We start from the raw sequence: 24154 nt of genomic DNA on the forward strand, positions 1-24154 counted from the left end.
TTAATTCCTGCTGTTTGGAATGCTATAGTCCTCTTATTAGGGATGTTTTTGTTTTCTTGGTGGGAAGTGGGGATAAAGTCCCAGTTAAAATTCTGAGTGATTCAGGAGACTATGACTCCTATATAGTGAACCTATATAGTGTGCTGCCCTTCTCGAAGGAGTCTGACACAGGTGACTGCCTCCTCAGTAGTGGGAGGGGTTTGACCACCCTCCCTGTTCCTTTGCATAAGCTCACCAAACCATTAAGCTAGCACCATTACAACTTATTCTTCTGATAATGGAACCTTTTGAACATCTTGTTCTATACTGTGTCCAGTTGTTGCTGCCCTCAACATCTGGAAATAAGTATCTTCTTGCAGTGATGTGTCAAAGTACCAAAATTCCTGCTGGATATCCACTGAAGTCAATGACGAGCAAGGCAGTGGTGACAGCTCCAACTCAGTTTATTTCGGTGTGAGTGATCAGAGTTCACATTTTTCATCTCACATGTTCGCCGAAGTTTTGAAAACCCTGCACATAAACCATAATTGGTAATCAAGATACCATGCCCAAAGCCAGGGGGCTCTGGAAAGGTTTCACCAGATGCTAAAGTCTCTTTTGCGTACCTATTGCATAAAGCTTAGTAGAGACTGGGAAGAGGGTCTGCCATGGCTGATTTTGTCTGAAAGAAAACATAGGTTTCAGCCCTAATGAGCTTGGGTCTTGACATAGTGTGCGTCGGCCCTTGGTTGTAATAAAAAAATAAAGTGGTTTATTCCGAGCCACCTAAAAAACTTGGTTGAGTTTGTAAATGCATTTAGACTGAGAATGTGGTTCGGAGAATGGGAAGTGTTTTACCATTTCAGATAAACTGGCTAAGGAGGATTTGGAGTAAATTATTTCAGTAATTCACATTAATTGCAATTTAATGTAAATTACACTTACCACTAAAAAAAGTCTAACATTGCTCCTAATGTGACTATGATAATTGCAATTATGAGTGTTTATTAAGTAGCATTTATAGGAGAAGAGTCTGGAGTGGGTGAATTGCTTGAAAGTGTGAGTGCACTGCCTTTGCCAGTGTCCAACTTCTTGGTGAATATCTCAAAAAAGTTTACTTTTTATCTATACATAACATTTCCTGGTGGGGGAAATGTTTTTTCACTCATCCAAGTGATTTCTCAGTCTAAGCTGACTGCACACTTCCACTTGTTGAACAGTACTTTTGCATAATGACTGAAGTTTCAATCATTATGCAAATTTGAAAATGCTACGTCCTGATGAAGAGAATCAACTTTTTAGGGATTTCCTTACCTGAAGGGCTGAGCATGCATCTAGACTTTTTGGTGAATATCCTTTTCAGGTTTATGATTTCCTCCTTATAGTTGTCAGCTGGTGATCAGCTGATCACGGGGCCGGGTTTAAAAGAGAGACGCTACCCACCTGTTCGCCGCTCAGACATCGTTCTCTTCATGTCAGGAGCTCCGAAACCTTGCCGACATCAGTCTCCGCCTGATTCAGCAACTGTGAGTGTTTTTCCTCTCGATTCTTTTTCTCATTCCGGCTCCGCTCGCTTTCCGTCTGTAACGCCAGTTCCGAAGCCACGCTTCGTGCACTGATCGTTACTAGAATAACAGCGTGTCTGTTCCAACCCATCGCTAGCCTTCGCCGCGTTTGGGTCTGTCCAGCACCGCGGTCAAGTGAGCCCTCACTTACGAAGTCACAGTCAAGCTAGCCGCACCGCCAGCCGCACCGAAAGTGTGGTTGCACTACTCTTGCGCATATTACGGTATGGGTGAAGCCCGGCTTAGAAACGCAGTCTTTTGTTTCCTGACAGTATTTTACTTCACAATCCACTCCCAGTTGTGGTTTATCTCCACTTTTTCCCCTGTGATCCACAGCCCAAATTACTGTATGATTCAGAGAAAATTAACAATAAAATTTACCCAATATACTCTACTGTACTTTTAATATCCTCATCTTTGAGCTCAGATTACAGGAAAACTGTAAGAGGTGACGCAGATATTTCACTGTATTCTGAATCTAGGCCATCTCCACTCTGCACCCTGTGATCCACAGCCAAAATTACTGTACGGTTTTTGAGAAAATTGATAGTAAACTTTACACAATTTACTGTACTCTATATATTGTCATCTTTGACCTCAGATTACAGGAAAACTATAAGAGGTGACGCAGATATCTCACTGGATTCTGACTCTGGGTGACCCCCACATAAAAACAATAAATAAACAAACATAAAAACAACAAATGTCTCACGTTTTGTGGTTGTCGCAAAATGTTGTACTGCTTGAAATTCCGTCTCCACCGTTGCTCGACACTGCGTGTATAGAGCAGGTAGTGCAACAATAGAAAAATAGTTGCGGGACGGCACTGTGTAGCGTTTGTCTAGGGTGTTGATCATTTTCCTAAATCCCTCGTTTTGCACAGTGTTGATGAGAGCCATATCTTTGGTCAGGTGATAAGTAATAGCCTCCGTAATTTCTTTGTGCCTGTAGAAGTTCGACGTGTATAGGGAAGCGTTGTATAAGGTTGGCATCGACATCGAAGATATTGAGGTTTCGCCCATCCCATTCTTTTTATGAAGTGGTGTTTTAATTTCCAAGTAAGAAAACCATTCATGCCCGTTCACTGCTGGCCCTGTTATTCTGGCTCTGGGTCCATTGTGTAACGGATGCCAACAACATTAACAGGACGCTTACATTAGAGCCTCTTATTGCACGTTTTGTCTGGGTTTCCAGCAATCAAAATCAGAGTATTCCCCATGTATTCCCTTACTCCCCAACACTGCTCACCCAGCATCAATTTGCCATGCGAAAGCCAGTCAGGGGTCAAAAAGACCCCCAACAATGTGGTCCTGGGGACCCTGGGACAAACAAACCTCTCCACCATGTGACTCACAGATTTTTCGTTCCTGTGTATATTTTTTATCTGTCTTATGTAGAACCAGTATGGAGCAGATCAGAGATCTTCGTGTTTTCAAGCATAAAAACTACAATTTTCTGGTCGGTCTTACAACTCCAGAGTACATAGACTCTCTTGAGAGTTTTGAAATAAAAGACAGCGATGTCTTCCTTGTCACTTATCCAAAGTCAGGTTGGTGAAAAATCTTACACATTATTTGTATCTGCAGTTTTGTGCTGGCCAGACTGATCCACTGATCATCTCTAACGTTTTCCCCACATCAGGCACTGTATGGGCTCAGCAGATCATCATTTCCATCTACGAACTGGATGGGAATCAGACTAAATATTCAACCAACGAGGAGAGGATGCCGTGGCTGGAGTACAAGACAGCTGAATACACTCTTCTTCCCTCTCCACGACTCTTCGCCTCGCATCTCCCTGAACATATCATGCCTCCAGGAGTGAAAGAGAAGAAGGCAAAAGTCAGTACTTTATAGAAGCTCAATTCTTCTTGAAGAAAGAGGCAGTCTTAAATAGGGCTGTGCAATATGACCAAAATCTCATATCCCGATATAAGAATTCTATCGTCCCGATAACGATATAAATCACAAAAATGTAACATTTTCTGTAAATTCTGTGAATCTCGGGCAGCTCGACTTGCGTGAAGTGTTTCCAGCTGCACGTCATGTACCTGGAGTCGAGTGTTTTAACCGATGCATGAAACGATACATTTTTAGACATAAGTTGTAACGGCCGCCGTTTTCTTTGTGAGTATTTATTACACGGCGTGCTGCGGGGAACAGCCTGTTCTAACGTTTGAGTCTAAGGTTTATTTTTTAGCACCTGGTGGCTCTTTTTTACTTCTCATCTGTAAATAATCTGCTCTTTCACGTGATTCAGTTCATTTTGAAAAGTCTCAACAGGATCTTGAGCTTTATTGTGAAAGGTTTATGTGGAACATAAAGAAGCGGACACGCGATGGTGTTACCGTCGTTGTTGCTAACCACAACGCATAAAAACAGGTGCTTGTCCGTCCGTAGTGTGGTTATATTAAACATAAGAGAAAGAGAGAACTTTAAGAAATTAATATAGCCACTACAGTGACCATCAAAACGATGAAAAAATATTGCCGTAAACAGTTTATTTTGCAACGCCACGAAACAAACGATAGCGTAAAATGAAACGATAGACGTTGTAATGGGGTCATAAATCAAGGAATCTGAGGGTCATTTTTATCATAAACTTCTACAGAAACACATGGTTCCAGGTCCAAAAAGCTAGCACTAGCATTTCTTTTATTTCAAGTGATTCTGTGTTTCTATTTCAGTATATTTTTTTTGTCCTTTTCCTTTCTTACGATGAGGTTATTGCAGACTAAGAGGTTCATCAAATCAAGTAGAAATAGGAGAAAAAGAGCTATAAAAAATACAGCCTTTAAAATATATTTAAAAAATATTATTTGAAATCAGTTTTTTAAATAATTTTTCTTTTAAACTAATGACTTTCAATTTTTACATTTACGTAACAAACTGTTTTCTTTTTTTTTTTTTTTTTTTTTTTTTTTTTTTTTTTAAATATTCATCAGATCGTGTATTTGATGAGGAATCCAAAGGACGACATGGTGTCTTTTTATCACTTCAGCAAAGCCCTGGCATACCTGGAAACTCCCGAGAGCTTTGACCAGTTTTTTGAGTGGTACATAACAGGAAACAGTAAGTTTCCTCACTTTCAATCCACATAATGATGAATCAGTTAGTGGTTATTATAAACACACTATATCTATTTATTATCTATATCTTTATTCACATAAATGTTTAAGAATTGTCGAGGTAGAATTATTGATAGATTATCATGGGCTTTGCACCACAGACTGCAGAAAGAAACAAACAAAACTTTTTATTAGAGTGTGCAAGGCTCAGAGTAACACTTGATAAGCTAGAGATGAACAAATGGCTGCCACTCCTCCCGCTCCTGTGCTTTGAAAAATGTACTATGTAAAGTGTTACCTTTGTTCTAGAATTTTTTTTTGGAGAAAAATTACTGATTCATTAAAGTTTAAATTCCAAATACTGGACAATTCAGATTCAGTGGACTATGAGAGAGCGTGTTTATTCTGAGTTAATATTTACTGAGTTAGTATGACAAATGTGTCAAAACACGTTTTTCTTGGCATGCACCAGCAGGAAGGTCATGTGCACTCTATGCCCATGCAGTAATCCATGTTTTAAAAGGTACAGTTTAAAATGTATAAAAAAAAAAAAAAAAAATCTGTTGCTAAACGTTTTATCTTTTCTGTCATGTGATTCATCTAACAGGTCTTGCAGCTCTACATACTTGAAAAACTTTGGTTTCTGTGACCTGAAGGTTTCAGTGTGTGGCAACAGTGGTTCCACTTTAGTGCCCAGTGATTTTTGTGGTGCTGTGCTAGTATTTAGCACCAACACCAGTTTTGTGTGTGTGGATTGAGCACATTGACAAAATCTGTACTACATTCGGAGGCACACTACCACTGCATGATTAGCATGGGGGACTGATCATGCCTACAGTCATGCTGTAGGTAACGACAGAGCTTACACTTGAGCTCTTCTTGTAACATGTGGGTTGTATGTGAACTCAATTAAGTCAGAATGCCAAATAACTGGATGCATTATGCCACTATACAGTTTTTGCGTCATCCTGGTTTGACCACGTCAGGGAGTGGTATTTAAACAGAGACCAGTACAACATCCTCTTCCTGACCTACGAGGAAATGACTTTGGTAAGATGTTTCTTCACACTTTTGTTGTTTCTAAGGAAACTCAAATAAAATATCTGGAAGAGTTTAAGGATCTCTTTCTGTTGCGTTCCTGCTTTTCTTTCAGGACCTGAAAGGATCAGTGAAGAAGATCTGCAACTTCTTAGGGAAAAACCTGACTGAAGCCGCCATGAGTCAAGTTGTGGAAAAAGCTAAGTTTGAGAACATGAAGAATGACTCGAAAGCAAATTATCAGCATCTTCCACCAGAGGAGTTCAGTGGAAAATTCCTGCGCAAAGGTAACATAACAGACCTGCAGCTGCTGTGCAGAAAAATGTGATATCAGGGTATCAGGTGTTGTGCTTTTGTCTTTATTACAGGTCAGATTGGAGACTGGAAGAACACACTGAGTGTTGCACAGAGTGAAAGAGTGGATCAAGTCCTTCAGGAGAAACTTGGTGATTTGCCTTTAAGGTTCATCTGGGAATAAGCAGAGCAGCTCTTCAGGGTCTCCCAGGAGTTTTAAAAGCATTGATTTCTATCATGATATGAGGTAATTAGACGCAGGGTTTCTTCAGCACAAACTGCTTTTATTGAACCGTAGCAGCAGTGTACGTGGCTACATCAATTTTCTGAAAAAACATATACACATACAGTGTTCCAGCGACCTCTAGTGGCCGCCCCTCACGGTATCCTTACTAGGATAACATAAACAAATCTCACAACAATTTAATTAATCAGAAAATCATAAAATTGTGTTTTTCTGCTATTTAAATAATAATAATAAAAACAACAACAACAAAAGATTAATGTTTATTCACCCAAGATGAATTCATGTCATGTAGATCATGATTCCAGAAATCAACAAAGTTCATTAATAAAATGTTTATCAGTCAACATATCTGACATGCCTGAAACCAGTACACGGTGCTTTGGATTCTCATGATTTCTGAATAGTCACTAACTGTTAATTGTGTTTTTGAATCACATTGCTTTTGAAAGTAGCCTTGACCTTCAAATATAAGAACTTTCTTTACATAAATGTACTTTTGCCAAGAAGACAGTCTGACTTTTGGTTTACCCACAAGTGATTTCTCCTCCCATGAGTCAACATTTAAGACAGACATTTAATGAGACATTTAAGTCTCATTTATTTGGTAGAAGAATCAAAAGGAAAGGATCCTTTTTTGGTAAGAAACAAAACATTACAAGAAGAAATTGTGCAATTGCAGTGTAATTTTGGTTAAAGTCTTGTTCAGCATGACAGTCTTCTGTTATTTAATCTGATACAGAATCAAACCTCAGACCTGTAAACAGCATCCACTGAATATCATGTAATTGATATATGAAATACAGCTTGTTAACACATGATTTATTGCAAGATAATAGTCTATTAAAAAATAATAATAATAATAAAAATAATCTCATTTCTTTAATGTGACTTCTGTTTCTGAACATTACTAAACATTTTCAGTGTTATGGCTGTAAAATGTAACTTTGATTTTCATACAAGAGTGAATGCTCTCCTCTGGAGGCAAGAGTGACATTTTGAATTTAGGTAGTTTATCTGTATGAAACTCATCTCACACAAGTAAGCTGATCCAAAGATGAAAAAACTCCACATTATTCATTATCATATAGAATAAAACTGCATGTTTCAAACACAAGTTTGTCAGGTTTTGAGAGTTTTTAATATCACTCCATTTGTGGTTTTAAATCTGAATAGCCTTCATTTTTCACACCAATCTTCCAGTAACGTCATTATTATGTAGGAATCAGGACACAGCATAAGTCAAATGTACACATTTTTTAGTATTAGTAAAACAGTAAAGCATAAATTAACACTTCACTTCAACATTAACTAGAGTACCTCTCAAGGAACCTATAGAATATTGTCACATGGGGTGAAGAACAGCATAAACTGTGTCACTTCCCCTCATCTATCTGTGTGATTCAGAACTAAGATGGAGCAGATCAGTGCAGGTATAAGAACTACAACTTTCTGACCACTGTACATAGACTCCCTTCAGAGTTTTAAAACAACAAACAGCAATATCTTACTTGCGTCTTTTACAAAGTCAGGCCAGTGAGAAATCTCTGTAGCATCCCATTATTTTTTATCTCATAAAGTTTCCATCAGAAGGCTTAGCAGATCATCACTTCTATCTATGATTTGGACGGGCATCTGAATGTTCTAACAACTCGCAGAAGATGCCATGGCTGCAGTTCACAGGGGTGCATACACTCCTAACTCCTCTCCACGGCTCTTCAGATCACATCTCTCCCAGGTTCTCATGCCTCTAGGACTGAAGGACGAGAAGGGAAAGGTCAGAGCTGTATAGATGCTCAAGCAGCCTGAAGAAAGAGCAGGTGATCCTTGACTGACTCTTGGTGGCGCTGTCACTTGGTGTTCGCTCTCTCTGCGGTAGAGTATTGATGGGATTTCCGGCTCTTTTTAAAGAACCGGCTCTTTCAGCTCGGCTCACTAAAAAGAGCCGGCTCTTTCGGCTCCCAACCGGCTCTTCAGGTTGTTTCGTTGCTTTAATTAATTTATTATTAACAACAATATAAAATTATGCACAAAAGGAATTATTAATGTAAAAAAATAAACCGTGGTTTTATTTATATATGTTTATATATAAATATGTACGGTGGCCCCTAGAGACAAAGCACGTACAAACTCGCCACATAAAATGTAATAAATAAATCATAATACAAAAACCAACTATTTACATTTCAACTTTTAACTATTTAAATTTTCAGCTTCCTTTTAAACAAATTTAAAGTGAAACAACACAAAACACTGCAAACCACAACACAATTAAATATAAATTAAAAGAAGATGCACATTCTCTGTCATATGGGCCTGCATGAATAAACTTTCTGAATCCTTTATCATCCGCAACTGAAAATAGTTGTGGTTGATTGCTATAACTTTCTAATGTGACGTTGTTGTCCCTGGCTCTCTTTCGCTCTCTTTCCCTCCGGCTCTGTTCCTGTGCTGCTGCGAGTGTAACTACCGCCCCTTCCCCCTCTTCCCAGCGCAAAGCACAAGGCTCGCGTGCGTAGTGAAGTAGTGATGGGATTTCCGGCTCTTTTTAGAGATCCGGCTCTTTCGGCTCGGCTCACTAAAAAGAGCCGGCTCTTTCGGCTCCGAACCGGCTCTTCAGGTTGTTTTGTTGCTTTAATTATTTAATCATTAACAATAATATAAAATTATGCAGAAAAGGAATTACTAATGTTAAAAAAAGTGGTTTTATTTATATATGTTTATATATGGCCCCTAGAGACAAAGTACGTACAAACTCTAAAGCATATACAAACTCCAAAAAGCACGTACAAACTCCAAAACACATTTCTAGCGTTTACTGAACTTCCAAAACAGAGCTACCCAGATCACTTAAATTACACAATTGAAAGCATGTGTGTATTGTTTGTGTATTTATAGACAAGCACTCATATTTATTCAAATAATTAAAAAAAAAAAAAAAAAAAATTCATTTACCTGTTACTACCACACACCAAATCCGGTTGTTGCTACTTCCTGGCTTGTGTAGCCACTAGGAAACAAAAGCTCAACACTGCGCCCTAGCATCCTGGAGCACTTCTGTTGTCTTTTGTACGTGATTCTGAGTTTGTACGTGATTCTGAGTTTGTACGTGCTTCTGAGTTTGTACGTGTTTTGGAGTTTGTACGTGCTTCTGAGTTTTTACGTGTTTTGGAGTTTGTACGCGTTTTGGAGTTTGTACATGCTTAGGAGTAGAGATGGACCGATCCGATATTACGTATCGGTATCGGTCCGATACTGACCTAAATTACTGGATCTGATATCGGAGAGAAATAAAAAATGTAATCCGATCCATTAAATATCAAAAAAGCACCTCACAAAACTTGGCGACAAGGCGAGCCGGAGCAGTGTGGTCACGTAATAGAGCGGCTGTGTGTATTTGTAGCCTGCTAGCAAACATTTCATCTCCGAGGAAGTTATCTCAGAGAGAAGTAAAGCAAGTGTGTAAGTTCATCTCTAAATGTTTGTAAAGCATTCCCGCGTTAAGCTTAACAACCGATATATAGAGCAACTGCCTCTTCTCTCTCTCTCCTGCTGCCACTTCAATCGTGAAACTGCTTAATGATCAGCTGATCGGCTTTTCTGTCGCGAGTCCGTCTCTCTTCTTTGTTTTTGGCCCACTTCTCACCAGAAAGAGGAAACCAGCGGCTGAACAACAGCAGCACTATTAAGCTTGATAAGCTGTTGTTAGAATTTATTTAATATTACTTTCTAGACCAGGATCTTTTTCTATGCAGCTGACGGCTGGTAACTGTGCAGAGGCGGATCTAGCAAAGTTTAGCCAGGGGGGCCGATAGGGCATGAACAGGCAAAAGGGGGCACAAAGACATACTTTTCTTTCTTATTCTCATTTAAAATATCTAGCTTTTAATTATTTAATAATTATCTGAATCTTACACCCAAAGTTTTAATCTGATGTAAAATGTATAGAAGTCCATTACTGTATATAGTAGAGATGGCACGATACCACTTTTTTATGTCCGATACCGATACCGATATCATAAATTTGGATATCTGCCGATACCGATATGAATCCGATATAGTGTTTTTTAATCAATAAAACTGTTTTTTTTGTATATCTTGCTGTATTTTGTATAAGTTTATACTCACGTTTAAATAAATAACAACACTAAAGCTATTCTGTTATACCTGTATGTAAAAAAAATAAATAAATAAAAATACACTGCGCCCAAAATATTTCATAGTTGAGCAACACTGATCAGTCTAATAAACTTAAACCTGCTCCATCCTTCCTATTCTGGTATTTTACAGAGTACTTAGCAGAAATATTAAGCAACCTAACTAATAGGGTTGCAAACTCCCAGCAAAAAAAAATAGGGAACCACCCACACCCCCCACCTCATGATGCTTAATTGATGTAATTAAATTTAATTTGATGCAGGGAGGAAAAAGCACAGAAATAAATTATTTTTCAAGAATAATTAAATAGATTCAACATCTTTCTTCAACAAAATTGCAGACTGCACAGATGGTATCTTCCCAAAGGAAAAAGTACTATAGCTTACTAGGGTATATTAGAATTAACAGTTACTATATACAGTAATGGACTTCTATACATTTTACATCAGATTAAAACTTTGGGTGTAAGAGTCAGATAATTATTTATTAAAAGCTAGACATTTTAAATGAGAATAAGAAAGAAAAGTATGTCTTTGTGCCCCCTTTTCCCTGTTCATGCCCTATCGGCCCCCCTGGCTAAACTTTGCTAGATCCGCCCCTGCACAGTTACCAGCCGTCAGCTGCGTAGAAAACGATCCTGGTGTAGAAAGTAATATTAAATAAATTCTAACAGCAGTCGCTCTATATATTGGTTGTTAATCTTAACGCGGGAATGCTTTACAAACATTCAGAGATGAACTTACACACTTGCTTTACTTCTCTCTGGGAAAACTTCCTCGGAGATGAAATGCTGGTTTGGTAGCACACAGCCGCTCTATCACGTGATGCACACTGCTGCAAGTGCTACGTTATGAGCTGGGTTAGGCCTTGTAGCAAGTTTTGTGAGGTGCTTTTTTGATATTTAATGGATCGGATTACATTTTTTATTTCTCGCCGATATCCGATCCAGGAATTTGGGTCAGTATCGGACCGATACTGATACCTAATATCGGATCGGTCCATCTCTAGTATATAGTAACTGTTAAGTCTAATATACCCTAGTACTTTTTAGTAGTAGTACTTTTTCCTTTGGGAAGGTACCATCTGTGCAGTCTGCAATTCTGTTGAAGAAAGATGTTGAATCTATTTAATTATTCTTGAAAAATAATTTATTTCTGTGAATTTTTTTCACCCTGCATCAAATTAAAGTTGATTACATTGATTAAGCATCATGAGGAAGAGGGTGGTTCCCTATTTTCTTTTGCTGGGAGTTTGCAACCCTATTAGTTAGGTTGCTTAATATTTCTGCTAAGTACTCTTTAAAATACCAGAATAGGGAGGATGGGGGTAGGTTTAACTTTATTAGATTGATCAGTGTTGCTGATCTATGAAATATTTTGGGTGCAGTGTGTTTTTGTTTTTTTTGTTTTTTTGTTTGTTTTTTTTTGTTTTGCTTTTTGTTTTTTTTGTTTGTTTTGTTTTTTTTTTACATACAGGTATAAGAGAATAGCTTTAGTATTGTTGTTGTTTTTTAACTTGAGTATGAACTTATACAAAAAGCAGCAAGATATTAAAAAAACAGTTTTACTGATTAAAAAACACACTATATCGGATTCATATCGGTATCGGCAGATATCCAAATTTATGATATCGGTATCGGTATCGGACATAAAAAAGTGGTATCGTGCCATCTCTACTTAGGAGTTTGTACGCGTAAAAACTCCAAAACGCGTACAAACTCCAAAACGCGTACAAACTCCAAAACGCGTACAAACTCAGAAGCACGTACAAACTCAGAAGCACGTACAAACTCAGAAGCACGTACAAAAGACAACAGAAGTGCTCCAGGATGCTAGGGCGCAGTGTTGAGCTTTTGTTTCCTAGTGGCTACACAAGCCAGGAAGTAGCAACAACCGGATTTGGTGTGTGGTAGTAACAGGTAAATGAATTTTTTTATTTTTTTTTTAATTATTTGAATAAATATGAGTGCTTGTCTATAAATACACAAACAATACACACATGCTTTCAATTGTGTAATTTAAGTGATCTGGGTAGCTCTGTTTTGGAAGTTCAGTAAACGCTAGAAATATGTTTTGGAGTTTGTACGTGCTTTTTGGAGTTTGTATATGCTTTAGAGTTTGTACGTACTTTGTCTCTAGGGGCCATATATAAACATATATAAATAAAACCACTTTTTTTAACATTAGTAATTCCTTTTCTGCATAATTTTATATTATTGTTAATGATTAAATAATTAAAGCAACAAAACAACCTGAAGAGCCGGTACGGAGCCGAAAGAGCCGGCTCTTTTTAGTGAGCCGAGCCGAAAGAGCCGGATCTCTAAAAAGAGCCAGAAATCCCATCACTACTTCACTACACACGCGAGCCTTGTGCTTTGCGCTGGGAAGAGGGGGAAGGGGCGGTAGTTACACTCGCAGCAGCACAGGAACAGAGCCGGAGGGAAAGAGAGCGAAAGAGAGCCAGGGACAACAACGTCACATTAGAAAGGTATAGCAATCAACCACAACTATTTTCAGTTGCGGATGATAAAGGATTCAGAAAGTTTATTCATGCAGGCCCATATGACAGAGAATGTGCATCTTCTTTTAATTTATATTTAATTGTGTTGTGGTTTGCAGTGTTTTGTGTTGTTTCACTTTAAATTTGTTTAAAAGGAAGCTGAAAATTTAAATAGTTAAAAGTTGAAATGTAAATAGTTGGTTTTTGTATTATGATTTATTTATTACATTTTATGTGGCGAGTTTGTATGTGCTTTGTCTCTAGGGGCCACCGTACATATTTATATATAAACATATATAAATAAAACCACGGTTTATTTTTTTACATTAATAATTCCTTTTGTGCATAATTTTATATTGTTGTTAATAATAAATTAATTAAAGCAACGAAACAACCTGAAGAGCTGGTTGGGAGCCGAAAGAGCCGGCTCTTTTTAGTGAGCCGAGCTGAAAGAGCTGGTTCTCTAAAAAGAGCCAGAAATCCCATCAATACTCTACCGCAGAGAGAGCGAACACCAAGTGACAGCGCCACCAAGAGTCAGTCAAGGATCACCTGCTCTTTCTTCAGGCTGCTTGAGCATCTATACAGCTCTGACCTTTCCCTTCTCGTCCTTCAGTCCTAGAGGCATGAGAACCTGGGAGAGATGTGATCTGAAGAGCTGTGGAGAGGGGTTAGGAGTGTATGCACCCCTGTGAACTGCAGCCATGGCATCTTCTGCGAGTTGTTAGAACATTCATTCAGATGCCCGTCCAACTCATAGATAGAAGTGATGATCTGCTGACTTTGTAAAAGACGCAAGTAAGACATTGCTGTTTGTTATTTTAAAACTCTGAAGGGAGTCTATGTACAGTGGTCAGAAAGTTGTAGTTCTTATACCTGCACTGATCTGCTCCATCTTAGTTCTGAATCACACAGATAGATGAGGGGAAGTGACACAGTTTATGCTGTTCTTCACCCCATGTGACAATATTCTATAGGTTCCTTGAGAGGTACTATAGTTAATGTTGAAGTGAAGTGTTAATTTATGCTTTACTTTTTTACTAACAACTTTTTTACTTTTACTAAAAAATTTGTACATTTGACTTATGCTGTGTCCTGATTACTACATAATAATGACATTACTGGAAGATTGGTGTGAAAAATGAAGGCTATTCAGATTTAAAACCACAAATGGAGTGATATTAAAAAAAACTCTCAAAACCTGACAAACTTGTGTTTGAAACATGCAGTTTTATTCTATATGATAATGAATAATGTGGAGTTTTTTCATCTTTGGATCAGCTTACTTGTGTGAGATGAGTTTCATACAGATAAACTACCTAAATTCAAAATGTCACTCTTACCTCCAGAGGAGAGCATTCACTCTTGTATGAAAATCAAAGTTACATTTTACACCCATAACACTGAAAATGAAAATGTTTAGTAATGTTCAGAAACAGAAGTCACATTAAAGAAATTAGATCATTTTTTTTAATAATTATTTTTTAATAGACTATTATCTTGCAATAAATCATGTGTTAACAAGCTGTATGTCACATATTAATTAAATGATATTCAGTGGATGCTGTTCACAGGTCTGAGGTTCAATTCTGTATCAGATTAAATAACGGAAGAATGTCATGCTGAACAAGACTTTAACCAATATTACACTGCAATTGCACAATTTCTTCTTGTAATGTTTTGTTTCTTACCAAAAAAGGATCCTTTCCTTTTGATTTTTCTACACAAATAAATGAGATACTTCTATCTTAAATGTTGACTCATGGGAGGAGAAATCACTTATGGGTAAACCAAAAGTCAGACTGTCTTCATGGCAAAAGTACATTTATTTCAAGAAAGTTCTTATATTTGAAGGTCAAGGCTACTTTCAAAAGCAATGTGATTCAAAAACACAATTAACAGTTAGTAACTATTCAGAAATTATGAGAATCCAAAGCACCGTGTACTGGTTTCAGGCATGTCAGCTATGTTGACTGATAAACATTTTATTAATGAACGTTGTTGATTTCTGGAATCATGATCTACATGACATGAATTCATCTTGGGTGAACAAACATTAATCTTTTGTTGTTGTTGTTGTTGTTTTTTTTTATTATTATTTAAATAGCAGAAAAACACATTTTTATGATTTTCTGATTAATGAAATTGTTGTGAGATTTGTTTATGTTATCCTAGTAAGGATACCGTGAGGGGCGGCCACTAGAGGTCGCTGGAACACTGTATGTGTATATGTTTTTTCAGAAAATTGATGTAGCCACGTACACTGCTGCTACGGTTCAATAAAAGCAGTTTGTGCTGAAGAAACCCTGCGTCTAATTACCTCATATCATGATAGAAATCAATGCTTTTAAAACTCCTGGGAGACCCTGAAGAGCTGCTCTGCTTATTCCCAGATGAACTTCAAAGGCAAATCACCAAGTTTCTCCTGAAGGAGTTGATCCACTCTTTCACTCTGTGCAACACTCAGTGTGTTCTTCCAGTCTCCAATCTGACCTGTATTAAAGACAAAAACACAACACCTGATACCCTGATGTCACATTTTTCTGCACAGCAGCTGCAGGTCTGTTATGTTACCTTTGCGCAGGAATTTTCCACTGAACTCCTCTGGTGGAAGATGCTGATAATTTGCTTTCGAGTCATTCTTCATGTTCTCAAACTTAGCTTTTTCCACAACTTGACTCATGGCGGCTTCAGTCAGGTTTTTCCCTAAGAAGTTGCAGATCTTCTTCACTGATCCTTTCAGGTCCTGAAAGAAAAGCAAGAACGCAACAGAAAAAGAACCTTAAACTCTGCCAGATATTTTATTTGAGTTTCCTTAGAAACAACAAAAATGCGAAGAAACATCTTACCAAAATCATTTCCTCGTAGGTCAGGAAGAGGATGTTGTACTGGTCTCTGTTTAAATACCACTCCCTGACGTGGTCAAACCAGGATGACGCAAAAACTGTATAGTGGCATAATGCATCCAGTTATTTGGCATTTTGACTTAATTGAGTTCACATACAACCCACATGTCACAAGAAGAGCTCAAGTGTAAGCTCTGTAGTTACCTACAGCATGACTGTAGGCATGATCAGTCCCCCATGCTAATCATGCAGTGGTAGTGTGCCTCCGAATGTAGTACAGATTTTGTCAATGTGCTCAATCCACACACACACACACACAAAACTGGTGTTGGTGCTAAATACTAGCACAGCACCACAACATCACTGGGTACTAAAGTGGAAGCACTGTTGCCACACACTGAAACCTTCAGGTCACAGAAACCAAAGTTTTTCAAGTATGTAGAGCTGCAAGACCTGTTAGATGAATCACATGACAGAAAAGATAAAACGTTTAGCAACAGATTTTTTTTAATACATTTTAAACTGTACCTTTTAAAACATGGATTACTGCATGGGCATAGAGTGCACATGACCTTTCTGCTGGTGCATGCCAAGAAAAACAGGTGTTTTGACACATTTGTCATACTAACTCAGTAAATATTAACTCAGAATAAACACGCTCTCTCATAGTCCACTGAATCTGAATTGTCCAGTATTTGGAATTTAAACTTTAATGAATCAGTAATTTTTCTCCAAAAAATTCTAGAACAAAGGTAACACTTTACATAGTACATTTTTCAAAGCACAGGAGCGGGAGGAGTGGCAGCCATTTGTTCATCTCTAGCTTATCAAGTGTTACTCTGAGCCTTGCACACTCTAATAAAAGGTTTTATTTGTTTCTTTCTGCAGTCTGTGGTGCAAAGCCCATGATAATCTATCAATAATTCTACCTCGACAATTCTTAAACATTTATGTGAATAAAGATATAGATAATAAATAGATATAGTGTGTTTATAATAACCACTAACTGATTCATCATTATGTGGATCGAAAGTGAGGAAACTTACCGTTTCCTGTTATGTACCACTCAAAAAACTGGTCAAAGCTCTCGGGAGTTTCCAGGTATGCCAGGGCTTTGCTGAAGTGATAAAAAGACACCATGTCGTCCTTTGGATTCCTCATCAAATACACGATCTGATGAATATTTAAAAAAAAAAAAAAAACAGTTTGTTACTTAAATGTAAAAATTGAAAGTCATTAGTTTAAAAGAAAAATTATTTAAAAAACTGATTTCAAATAATATTTTTTAAATATATTTTAAAGGCTGTATTTTTTATAGCTCTTTTTCTCCTATTTCTACTTGATTTGATGAACCTCTTAGTCTGCAATGACCTCATCGTAAGAAAGGAAAAGGACAAAAAAAATATACTGAAATAGAAACACAGAATCACTTGAAATAAAAGAAATGCTAGTGCTAGCTTTTTGGACCTGGAACCATGTGTTTGTGTAGAAGTCTATGATAAAAATGACCCTCAGATTCCTTGTTTCATGACCCCATTACAAGATTTTGATATATGATCATTTTTTTAAGTCTTACCGAACAGAAAAAAATATTTGTTTTGAAAAGAATTGAAGATTAACCACTCTATTTCCATTTGCTAGGATTTGAGGGTTTCTAAAAGTTTCAAACTTTTTTGCAAGCTTCAAAAACTGGACTTCAGTGACCAATAGATAACATCACAAAAAATTTAATTAATCTTTAAAAGTACAAATTTAATTTCCTTTATTTTTGCAACAATAAGTAATAAAATGCTTTTAACTTTCTCAAACTTTAAGACTAGGGCTGTTCGATATAAGGATATATATCGGATGACGATATAAAAACGTCTATCGTTTCATTTTACGCTATCGTTTGTTTCGTGGTGTCGCAAAATAAACTGTTTACGGCAATATTTTTTCATCGTTTTGATGGTCACTGTAGTGGCTATATTAATTTCTTAAAGTTCTCTCTTTCTCTTATGTTTAATATAACCACACTACGGACAGACAAGCGCCTGTTTTTATGCGTTGTGGTTAGCAACAACGACGGTAACACCATCGCGTGTCCGCTTCTTTATGTTCCACATAAACCTTTCACAATAAAGCTCAATATCCTGTTGAGACTTTTCAAAATAAACTGAATCACATGAAAGAGCAGATTATTTGCGGATGAGAAGTAAAAAAGAGCCACCAGGTGCTAAAAAATAAACCTTAGACTCAAACGTTAGAGCAGGCTTTTCCCCGCAGCACGCCGTGTAATAAATACTCACAAAGAAAACGGCGGCCGTTACAACTTATGTCTAAAAATGTATTGTTTCATGCATCGGTTAAAACACTCTACTCCAGGTACACGACGCACAGCTGGAAACACTTCACGCAAGTCGAGCTGCCCGAGATTCACAGAATTTACAGAAAATGTTACATTTTTGTGATTTATATCGTTATCAGGACGATAGAATTCTTATATCGGGATATGATATTTTGGTCATATTGCACAGCCCTATTTAAGACTGCCTCTTTCTTCAAGAAGAATTGAGCTTCTATAAAGTACTGACTTTTGCCTTCTTCTCTTTCACTCCTGGAGGCATGATATGTTCAGGGAGATGCGAGGCGAAGAGTCGTGGAGAGTGAAAAAAAGTGTATTCAACTTTCTTGTACTCCAGCCACGGCATCCTCTCCACGTTGGTTGAATATTTATTCTGATTCCCATCCAGTTCGTAGATGGAAATGATGATCTGCTGAGCCCATACAGTGCCTGATGTGGGGAAAGACATTAGAGATGATCAGTGGATCAGTCTGGCCAGCACAAAACAGCAAATATAAATAATGTATGAAATTTTTCACCAACCTGACTTTGGATAAGTGACAAGGAAGACATCGCTGTCTTTTATTTCAAAACTCTCAAGAGAGTCTATGTACTCTGGAGTTGTAAGACGGACTGCAAAATTGTAGTTTTTATGCTTGAAAACATGAAGATCTCTGATCTGCTCCATACTGGTTCTACATAAGACAGATAAAAAATATACACAGGAACGAAAAATCTGTGAGTCACATGGTGGAGAGGTTTGTTTGTCCCAGGGTCCTCGGGGCTACATTGTTGGGGGTCTTTTTGACCCCTGATAGGCTTTCCCATGGCAAATTGATGCTGGGTGAGCAGTGTTGGGGAGTAAGGGAATACATGGGGAATACTCTGATTTTGATTGCTGGAAACCCAGACAAAACGTGCAATAAGAGGCTCTAATGTAAGCGTCTTGTTAATGTTGGTGGCGTCCGTTACACAATGGACCCAGAGCCAGAATAACAGGGCCAGCAGTGAACGGGCATGAATGGTTTTCTTACTTGGAAATTAAAACACAACTTCATAAAAATAATGGGATGGGCGAAACCTCAGTCTCTTTGATGTATTATTGCGGTGTGATTTTTATTACAATTACTGAATGCTACTCGCCACCAAGCTAACATTGTTAGCTGGCGTTAGCTGACGTTAGTTCATAGACTGCAGACTGTTAGGCCATTTCTAAATACTCAAGTACGCCAGTCCTCGTGTTCTTGCTAGTCCAGACTTCGTAAGTTTACATGGGAGTGCTCCCGAGAACGCAGTGCGATCGTTCTACAGCAGTGTACTTGATGGCATCACACCTCCAGAGTTTTTACTGCCATCCTCTCTTAATTTAACTGTGGTTAATATTTGCAATGGAAATTATACATGACAAAAAAAATACACATGATGTAGTAGATTTCTTTAAGAAAAAAAAAGATAATTTAAAAAAAGAAGCACTTTGGCAAAATTCGCTTTTACGTATCATCTGTTTCATAATGTCTAATAAGCTTCATTCAGTTGAGCACAATCCCTCCATGACAGAAACACAAGCTTAACCTCTCTGAATAAACATAGTGCACATGTACGCCTAATTACAAATCAGAATATAACCTGATCATTTTTGATCAGATTATCTCCACATTGTAACATACTGTTTTTAGACTTGATGGATAGCATTAGCAACATGCTAGCTGCAAATAATCATGTGCAGTTCCACATGATTATCAACAGAGAAAAAGAAAACATATTACTGATACAGAAATAGTTTTCTATACGAGATCACTGCAAAAAGTGCAGCCTTGCCTAATGTGTCCACCATACTGTTACTCATTTTATATTAAGATTTTGAAAAAATCTAGTTAGTATTGATATGGCGTGTGGCCTTCAGTAATAGTAAAAAAAAAAAAAAATCACATAGCAATAGTACATTCATGTAGTTGTAAAATACAACGATAAATCAAATCACTTTTATTGTCACATCACATGTGCAGGTACACTGGTACAGTACATGCGAGTGAAATTCTTGTGTGCGAGCTTCACAAGCAACAGAGGTGTGCAAAAAATACAATAACATAAAACAAGCAAAATATAAGAATGGCTAAATCTGAGAGTAATAAATATATGTACAATATAAGAGTGTATGCATTACTGGATGTGTATACTAAATATGTTTTTCTACGTGTGTGTGTGTGTGTATACATATTTTACAAATTAAATAGAGTAAACAATAAATAAAATATATTTATTTATTTAGAGATATACAGAGATACAGAGATATCCCAGGCTGTGGAACTCTCTGCCCCCAGAAATAAGAAACATTGGTTCTCTCCCACAGTTTAAATCCCAACTCAAAACTCATCTGTTCAAATCTGCATATTGAATCCACTGTTTGTTAATTTTATCTTGTGCTTTTATTTTATTGTTCTTATTCTGCCATTGTTTTACTAAGTGTTTTATCCTATTGTAAAGTGACTTGAAAGGACAATGTTAAGACAATGTTGCCCCTATACATTTAAGGACAAAATTTAATGACCGCCACCTGCTGGATGGTGAGTGCAGAGGGCCGTGTAATTGTTGAGCTGGACAAAGAGAACACCTTTGCTGATGCAATGTCAGTCTTCTTTGGTTCATTCTATGTATTGAACCTGGAATACCAGGAGTCAGCGTGTGCAACATTGGAGCTAATTCAGAGGTATGTTTGAACAGTTAGCTAATAGTAATAGATGATGAATAAATTATCCCTAAGTAACTCATTATTAAACATCACAACTCAATGTTAATATTTATTATGGCATGTTCCCTGAAGAGGGAACAAAATGTACCTCCAGGGTTGAGACAAGCAGAAAGACTGGGACCACTGTGAAGCGAAAGGTTGTTCACATTAACCCTCATGTCACAACTTTCCTCCAGCGGCATACTGAATTTGAGTGGAAAACTTCAAATTAGGTAACTGTTGTTGCCATTTCTAGTGAATTTCTTAAGTGGCCAATGTGTTGTTACCTGTGTCTCCACAGATAATCCATGGCCCATGCTTTCTGGACATTTACACGAGTCGAACAACAATGAAGACAAGCTCTCTCGCCGTCTCGCAAGAAGCTGTCTCTGTCCAATAGGTTTTTTGAGTGCAACAGTTGTGATTTTTCTTCCTTCTTTTACCCGTTTGTTAAAAATTATTTCAGCTACTTACACTTCGTCACATGTATTGGCTCACCCTACAAATCAATGAACTCAGTCCACAAAGCAATGTCAGGGTTCAGTGCAGGTCAGTCAAGTTCCTTCACACCACACACGCTCATCCATGTCCTTGTGGACCCTGCTTTGTGCATTGATTTGGTGGTGTGAGCCAGTATTTTGGACAAAGTGTATATAAAGTTCAATTCCAACATTCCACGATCAGGCCGGGGTCTTTCTGTGTGGAGTTTGCATGTTCTCCCCGTGTTTGTGTGGGTTCCCTACGGGGACTCCGGCTTCCTCCCACCGTCCAAAGACATGCAGCTTGTGGGGATAGGTTAATTGGATACTCCAAATTGTCACTAGGTGTAAATGTGCGAGTGAATGTGAGTGCGAATGGTTGTCTGTCCCTGTGTGTTGGCCCTGCGACAGACTGGCGACCTGTCCAGGGTGTACCCCGCCTCTCGCCCTATGACAGCTGGGATAGGCTCCAGCGCCCCCCGCGACCCTGAAAAGGAGAAGCGGAAGCGAATGGATGGATGGATGTATATAAAGGAAGACGTGTGGGGCTTGATGTTCTATTCATTACAATTTAGTTTATTTGTAAGGTGCCAACTTCACATTGTAGGTTTAAGACCCTACAAAATATAACTAAGAAAACCCAACACTTGAGCATATGTTGTCTGGCATGATATGGATATGACATAATATCGTTATTGTTTGTACAACCATCTGAGAAAATACATGGATTACATAGTTTAGTAAAAACAAATGCTTCCTCAATGAAAATATGTTTTTAGTTCTTTTCAATTTTCGATTTTGGAAATGTGTATTTCTGCAGAGGAAAATCAGAACAGAAATAAAAAGTGGTGTGAAGCACATGAACTATATTTTGTGTGTGTGTGTGTGTGTGTCTCTATCTATCTATCTCAATCAATCGATAGTGTGTGTGTGTGTGTGTGTGTGTGTTTTTATACAAAAATACATATAAATGAATAAATGATACATTTTTTTATACAATACAATTTTTTTGGAACCCTCCAGTCTCTTACAGTATGTTACTGTTTCCTGAAATTACGGTAAATTACGACCTGTTCAACAGTAAATGACTGCCTGTAGGAACACGGTATCCTCTAGCAGAGATGAATATTTTTGGTACTGATGATGTGTGTTAACAGTAAGTTACTGGTAAATATATTGCTGTTTATTACCTTGCAGCGGGCTTACAGTGACATACCGTGAATAAACGGTAGTCAGTGTTGGGAAGGTTACTTTTGAAATGTATTCCACTACAGATTACAGAATACATGCCCCAAAATGTATTTTGTAACGTATTCCGTTACGTTACTCAATGAGAGTAACGTATTCTGAATACTTTGGATTACTTAATATATTATCATGCTTTTTTACAACTAATGAATGTCCTGTTCCTGTGCGATTCATTACTATTACTGAAGGCTACTCAATAGCAACTACATTTTTAAATCTTAATATAAAATGAGTAACAGTAGGTGGACATTAGGTAAGGCTGCACTTTTTACAGCGATCTCGTATAGAAAACTATTCCGCGCGTATATAAAATAGGTCCGCGGCTCCGAACCGTAGTAAAGGGACCTCTGGCTAACACGTCGGTGTCCGTGTCAGGCTCGTAGACGAAAACTAGCTTTACTTTGTTGTCTTGGTCAACTTTGCTGGGGAGAGACAGAGAGGCGTTGAAAGGCTGCTCCAGCGGAACTTATTGTTTCGGAGGAAAACAGGAACACGGTGTACAGTCGAGTCTTAATATCTTACTTAGAGCTGGGCTCGTCAGACACTCTTTTTTTGGCTGCAGTGGTTATTATTATATTTACATGCTTCCAGCTCCCGTTTCTAATCGATGACAACTCTACTTTTCCACTCGCCTTTTTCTCCCTCCCTTGCTCATAGATACATAACGTGTATGGCAGTCCATTCTCCCTGCAGCACGGACTACACTGCCCATGAGGCTACATTCTTTAGGGCTATGCCTGTAACACTCTGCTATTGCCTTCATATTAAATCATTTTAAAAATTATTTCTTCACGTCATTATGAGACTCGAGATTGAGACACGGGCATTTGAGCCTCTTAATGCGTGTTTTGTTTGGTTTCCACCTAGCGATGGGTTGGAACAGACACGCAGTTATTCTAGTAACAATCAGTGCACGAAGCGTGGCTTCGGAACTGGCGTTACAGACGTAGAGCGAGCGGAGCCGGGATGAGAAAAAGAATCGAGAGGAAAAACACTCACAGTTGCTGAATCAGGCGGAGACTGACGTCGGCAAGGTTTCGGAGCTCCTGACATGAAGAGAACGATGTCTGAGCGGCGAACAGGTGGGTGGCGTCTCTCTTTTAAACCCGGCCCCGTGATCAGCTGATCACCAGCTGACAACTATAAGGAGGAAATCATAAACCTGCAAAGAAATTTAACTGGTAAGAAAATCATTCAACAGTCCAAAGCATTCTCATATTGCTCACCTGATCTCAAAGGATATTCACCAAAAAGTCTAGATGCATGCTCAGCCCTTCAGGTAAGGAAATCCCTAAAAAGTTGATTCTCTTCATCAGGATGTAGCATTTTCAAATTTGCATAATGATTGAAACTTCAGTCATTATGCAAAAGTACTGTTCAATTGTGTCAGAGGTTGATAAACAACAAAGCATCAAAACACTCTGATAATACATGTAAACAAATTCTCAAGACAGAAAAATACAAAAAGAAATTCACAAAACACATTTTTACTGAACCTGCATTACTTTTAGAACCAGTTTAACAGTAGAAAGATAAGTGTTGTATTACCTGGGTGTTTGCAGCAAGACCAATAGAGTGAATGTCCCGTACACCTCTTATCATTGACATGCGCATGCTCTGATGCATTGGCATCTCTGCCCAGTCTGGAAGGCAGCCATGCTGACATTGAATAAATGTCAGCACCTG

At 38.0% G+C, this 24154-nt stretch overlaps 2 protein-coding genes across 3 annotated transcripts; one reads left to right on the top strand and one right to left on the bottom strand.

The window, feature by feature from the left end:
• Positions 1-1370: 1370 nt before the first annotated feature.
• Positions 1371-15591, top strand: LOC146519536 (amine sulfotransferase-like). The gene is made up of 7 exons (XM_085157661.1): positions 1371-1505; positions 2942-3093; positions 3186-3385; positions 4489-4615; positions 5567-5661; positions 5765-5936; positions 6018-15591. The coding sequence occupies exons 2-7, from the start codon at positions 2949-2951 to the stop codon at positions 6125-6127; spliced, it is 849 nt and encodes a 282-aa protein (XP_085013787.1). The 5' UTR covers positions 1371-1505; positions 2942-2948; the 3' UTR covers positions 6128-15591.
• LOC146519537 (amine sulfotransferase-like) lies at positions 5764-23602 on the bottom strand. 2 transcript variants are annotated; one of them, XR_014873802.1, is made up of 8 exons: positions 23468-23602; positions 18557-18708; positions 18264-18463; positions 16737-16863; positions 15694-15788; positions 15419-15590; positions 8573-15337; positions 5764-8516 (listed from the first exon to the last, which is right to left on the bottom strand). XR_014873802.1 is itself a non-coding variant. In XM_085157663.1 (7 exons), exons 2-7 carry the CDS (start codon positions 18699-18701, stop codon positions 15228-15230), a joined length of 849 nt encoding a protein of 282 aa, XP_085013789.1. In that variant the 5' UTR covers positions 18702-18708; positions 23468-23602; the 3' UTR covers positions 5764-15227. The 2 variants fall into 2 exon arrangements, 1 of the variants encoding a protein (XP_085013789.1); XM_085157663.1 differs by having other exon boundaries at positions 5764-15337.
• Between the last annotated feature and the right edge of the window lie 552 nt (positions 23603-24154).

Source organism: Neolamprologus multifasciatus, chromosome 4 (genome assembly GCF_963576455.1).
Source record: "Neolamprologus multifasciatus chromosome 4, fNeoMul1.2, whole genome shotgun sequence".
NCBI lineage: Eukaryota > Metazoa > Chordata > Actinopteri > Cichliformes > Cichlidae > Neolamprologus > Neolamprologus multifasciatus.

Excerpts from the sequence above, each read along its gene's own strand:
- LOC146519537 (XM_085157663.1), bottom strand. The coding sequence starts at position 18,701 with ATGGAGCAGATCAGAGATCTTCATGTTTTCAAGCATAAAAACTACAAT. Across the intron at positions 15,789-16,736 it reads GTGGTACATAACAGGAAACG|TTTTTGCGTCATCCTGGTTT; the intron begins GTAAGTTTCCTC and ends GCCACTATACAG. Across the intron at positions 15,591-15,693 it reads CCTACGAGGAAATGATTTTG|GACCTGAAAGGATCAGTGAA; the intron begins GTAAGATGTTTC and ends CTTTTCTTTCAG.
- LOC146519536 (XM_085157661.1), top strand. The coding sequence starts at position 2,949 with ATGGAGCAGATCAGAGATCTTCGTGTTTTCAAGCATAAAAACTACAAT. Across the intron at positions 4,616-5,566 it reads GTGGTACATAACAGGAAACA|TTTTTGCGTCATCCTGGTTT; the intron begins GTAAGTTTCCTC and ends GCCACTATACAG. Across the intron at positions 5,937-6,017 it reads TGGAAAATTCCTGCGCAAAG|GTCAGATTGGAGACTGGAAG; the intron begins GTAACATAACAG and ends TCTTTATTACAG.